We start from the raw sequence: 4,573 nt of genomic DNA on the forward strand, positions 1-4,573 counted from the left end.
CATCACAGCTGTCATATCAGCATGCATTTTTTAGAAAAAACATCAAATTGGTGAATTTTTATGTAGCCATTTTTAATATTGAATAAAGGAAAAAAGCAACATTTTGGCATATTATGCTTCATTATTTCAAGAAATGTTAAAACATAGTTGCAATGCAAAAAAAAAAAAGGGCAAAAAGTTTGTCCTCTGTATGGAGAAGGTGCCATGACTGATGAAACATGTCAAAAGTGGTTTGCGAAGTTTCATGCTGGAGGTTTCGCACTAGACAGTACTCTGTGGTCAGGTAGAGTGGTTGATGACAATCCAATCCAGACACTCACTGAGAACATCAATGTTACACCACCCAGGAGATAGCCACTATAGTCAAAGCATCCAAATCAAGCCTTGAAAGTCACTTGCACCAGCCTGGCTATGTGAATCACTTTGATGTTTGGGTTAACATTAACATAAGTTAAATGAACAAAACCTTCTTGACTATACTTCCGCATGAAATTCTCTACTGAAGTGTGATGAAAACTTTCCATGTTTTGAAAAAAAAAATTATGACAGGCAATGAAAAGTGGATACTGTATAATAATACGGAATATAAAAGATCATGGGGCAAGCGAAATGACACCACCACACCAAAGGCCGGTCTTCATCCAAAGAAGGTGATGTAGTGTACATGGTGAGACTGGAAGGAACTCCTCTATTATGAGCTTCTTCCAGAAAACCAAAGGATTAATTCCAACAAGCACCACCTACTATTAGACCAACTGAAAGCGGCACTCAATGGAAAGTGTCAGGAATTAGTCAACAGAAAGTGCATAATCTTCCATCAGGATAATACAAGACCTCATGTTTCTTTGATGACCAGACAAAAACTGTTACAGCTTGGCTGGGTAGTTCTGATTCATCCACCATATTTTCCAGACACTGCACCTTCAGAAGTCTTCACAAAATTCTCTTAATGGAAAAAGTTTCAATTTTCCTGAAGACTGAAAAAGGCACCTGGAACAGTTCTTTGCTCAAAAAGGTGAGAAGTTTTGGGAAGACAGAATTATGAAGTTGCCTGAAAAATTGCTGAAGGCAGTGGAACAAAGCATTGAAGACGTTGTTCAATAAGGTTCTTGGTGAAAAATGAAAAATGTGTCTTTTATTTTTATTTAAAAAGCCAAAGGAGCTTTTTGGCCCACCCGATATATCCAGTGATCATTTTTGGATGTGAGAGTTGGACCATAAAGAAAGCTGAGCACCAGTCAATCCTAAAGAAAATCAGTCCTGAATATTCATTGGAATGACTGATGCTGAAGCTCCAATGTTTTGGTCACCTGATGCAATGAACTGACTCCTCAGAAAAGACCCTGATGCTGGGACAGATTGAAGGCAGGAGGAGAAGGGGATCACAGAAGATGAGATGGTTCGATGGCATCACTGATTCGATGAACATGAGTTTGAGTTGTTAGGTTAGATAAAAGGAAATCCTGCTGTTTGCAATAACATGCTGGACCTTGAGAGTATTATGCTAAGTGAAATAAGTCAGATACTAAGAATCAGGGTATGTGATCAGCTTGTGCTCACAATAAAAATCAGCTTGTGCTCAAATTCCCTGATTAGCTGATGGTTGGAATCTCCATTTTCAGTTTTCTGGTTCTAACTAGTCTGGGGGCTACATGCCAGGGGCATACTGATGCAGTGAACTTCTGGTTAAAGTTGCAGTCAACCTGGTGGGTGTTTTAATATCTGCAAAAGTTAGGTACTTGCTTCATACTTAGGGTTATGTCTTTAAAACAGAATCTGGAGTCTTTGGGATAGATCTGTTATGTTTAACTCTTTTAAGCTATAGCCATAACTGCTCGAGTATAGGTACTCTCCTGCCTGACTCTCCTGTCTTTGTTTCTGCATTCTGTACTTCCCAAACTTTAACTGCTAGGGCCTGTCCTTCACTCTACACGGAGAGCCTAGGGAGTCATGGTATATTTCTATAGCTGCTTTTCCCAATCAACAACAAGCAGGGACACAGAGCAGTTTGTATTGTCCCAGACCTACTGGGAAGGTCCTGCAGGCTTTTTCTTGGTTTCAGTTTGGGAATTTTGTGTTCCTTAAAGGCTTAATAGAAATACTTTTTTGTTTGCAATTTTCCCCCCAAAATTAATTGATGAATTTATTTGTTTGACTTTGAGGATCTGAGGTATCATTTACTATTGGTTTCTGATTTTATCAAATTGGAATCAATTGAAATATTACTTTTAGCTTTCCACATAGTCAATTTTGTGATGGCCCTATATATAATTGAGAAGATGTATCTCTTCTAAATCTTTGATTCAAAATTCTATATACACATATTTACTAGCTCCTTAAATGTGATAGTCAAATCCATTAAATCCTTGCTATTTCTTTTTCTACTATATCTACTGATTTTTCAGAGACAGCCAAATAATTTAAGAGATCATTTTGATTACTCTGTATGCAGTGTGCAATTTTTTCAATTCTAAGTTACCTCAAATCCTTTTAGATTTATAAACATATCTATAGAATGCAGTCTTCTGTGAGTTTTAAATGAGGAGTGAAGAATTTCCCCTCTCTTTTTCCATAGTTCACAGATTATTTTGCAATCAAATATGCTTCTTCACATATGTTCTTCCAATAACACCAGAACGATATCTAAGGAGTCAATACCAGACTGATAAGAAAATGACTTGGCAAACGTAAGAGCTGGTCAACCTCATTCTTCTCTTAAAAATATGGATATACTGAAATTTATATACATTGACACTACTGAAAAAGAATATCTCATTTAGAATGTAATGAAAACCTTACTCTGTCTGCCTTACTCACTTAATTATGGGCAGTGCCTTGCCTTTAATGGGTATAGGCATTGAAACCATGGCACACTGTGGTTAACCCCTATGGGGTTAACACTTATTTTTTGCTGAACAAGGGAAAATAATACCAGATTTTCATATTATAAACAAGAAAAGTGGATACCTCACACCAGTCTATAGATGCATCTGGGTTGTTGCAGAGCTTCCTATAAAAGCATTTCACATCTTGACTCTTCACTTCTGGACCAAAGAGTTCCTGTACCATCTTGTAAAACTTGTCATAATCAACTGCATCTGCATTGTAACAAAGCACAAGAACATTGTCAGAAAATTCAAAGGACTATACTGCATTTTTAGTTGCTTTTTCTATTTTCTAATTTATTTCCTGGTGGTGATGGTTTAGTTGCTAAGTCATATCTGACTCTTTGTGATCCCATGGGTTGTAGCCCACCAGGCTCCTCTGTCCATGGGGATTCTTCAGTCAAGAATACTGGACTGGGTTGCCATGCCCTCCTCCAGGAGATCTTCCCAACTCGAGGATTGAACCCATGTCTCCTTCACTAGCAGGTGGATTCTTTACCACTGAGCCACCTGGGAAGCCCAATCTATGTCCTTATTTCAACCTACAACAACTTCTAAAGTTTAAAGATCTTTCCATGGGAACATAACGAAGCTCTTGGCTAGAATATTATGTAGTCAGAAAGAAATAATTTACTTTGGTGTTTAGTATCTCCCCCATAGATTTTATTTCAATTATTTTAGAAGTCTTGTTCAGGAATACAAAGGTAAGAAAGTGAATTACTTCTTTCCTATTAGGAAGAAGTTTTACTAACAGGAGTATTTCCTCAAACTAATATTTGTTAGACAATAAAAGTGAGTAAAGAGCATGTCTTCTTTTGTTTTTTTTTCTCACCAAAATTATATTATTTCTTCCATTATGTCGTTAGTTCATCTCAGCATATTTTTACATATTATGTAAAGTGAGGGTGTTTCATTCATCTCTAAGAAGCGGACCCAAGACAGATGCAGAATTGCAAGAAATTTACTGGGGGTGGGGAGAACTCCTGTGAAAGAAAGAAGAATGGGAACAGGAGTATGTGATGAGAGAGTTCAGCTCATAATAAAGTTCTGATACATGTTAAAGGAAAGAGAGGTGAATTCATTCAACACATGAAAGACAGGTCTCCATACCACCTTTCAGTGGAACTCCCACAGATCCTGAGCCCTCACTTGCCCCTTACTCCTCTTAGGTCTCAGCAAAAAGGTTGTTACTGAAAGTGGTCTGGTAACAACCTACCTGCAGGTTCCTTGGTTCCCAGAATTCTCCTGCCCCTACACCCTTGTAATGCATTATTTTTCACAGTTTATCCCAATCCTTTACATGCAGAACCTATTCAGTAATGTTCTTTGTATCTACTGTCATTATTTGTGTAACTTCCCTCTTTCTCTTACCATTTGCAGTTGTTCTGTAATTATTGAAAGGCTCCAATCTGTTTTTCACTATCTCTTCTAAAATCTCTCTCCTTGAAATAATTTTTATTAATGTCAAATTTCCTAAAGTCTTGGATAACATCTGACTTTTCCTGAATTTTTATCACTAACTTGCCACGTGCTGCTGCTGCTGCTAAGTCGCTTCAGTCATGTCCGACTCTGTGTGATCCCATAGATGGAAGCCAACCAGGCTCCCTGATCCCTGGGATGCTCCAGGCAAGAGTACTGGAGTGGGTGCTAGACAAAGTAAAAAAAAAAAAATCTGGACTCTAGCTGTA

General features: G+C 37.8%; 1 protein-coding gene across 1 annotated transcript in view; it reads right to left on the reverse strand.

Moving 5' to 3' along the window:
* The window catches only part of WDR64 (WD repeat domain 64), a 121,867-nt gene that overhangs the window by 107,569 nt on the left and 9,725 nt on the right, over nt 1-4,573 (reverse strand). The window contains exon 2 of the mRNA XM_010836684.1: nt 2,968-3,098. Coding sequence (XP_010834986.1) covers nt 2,968-3,098 — 131 coding nt within the window. The remainder of the gene's footprint in view (nt 1-2,967; nt 3,099-4,573) is intronic.

The sequence above is a fragment of the Bison bison genome, unplaced genomic scaffold (genome assembly GCF_000754665.1).
Source record: "Bison bison bison isolate TAMUID 2011002044 unplaced genomic scaffold, Bison_UMD1.0 scf7180017864064, whole genome shotgun sequence".
Lineage (NCBI taxonomy): Eukaryota > Metazoa > Chordata > Mammalia > Artiodactyla > Bovidae > Bison > Bison bison.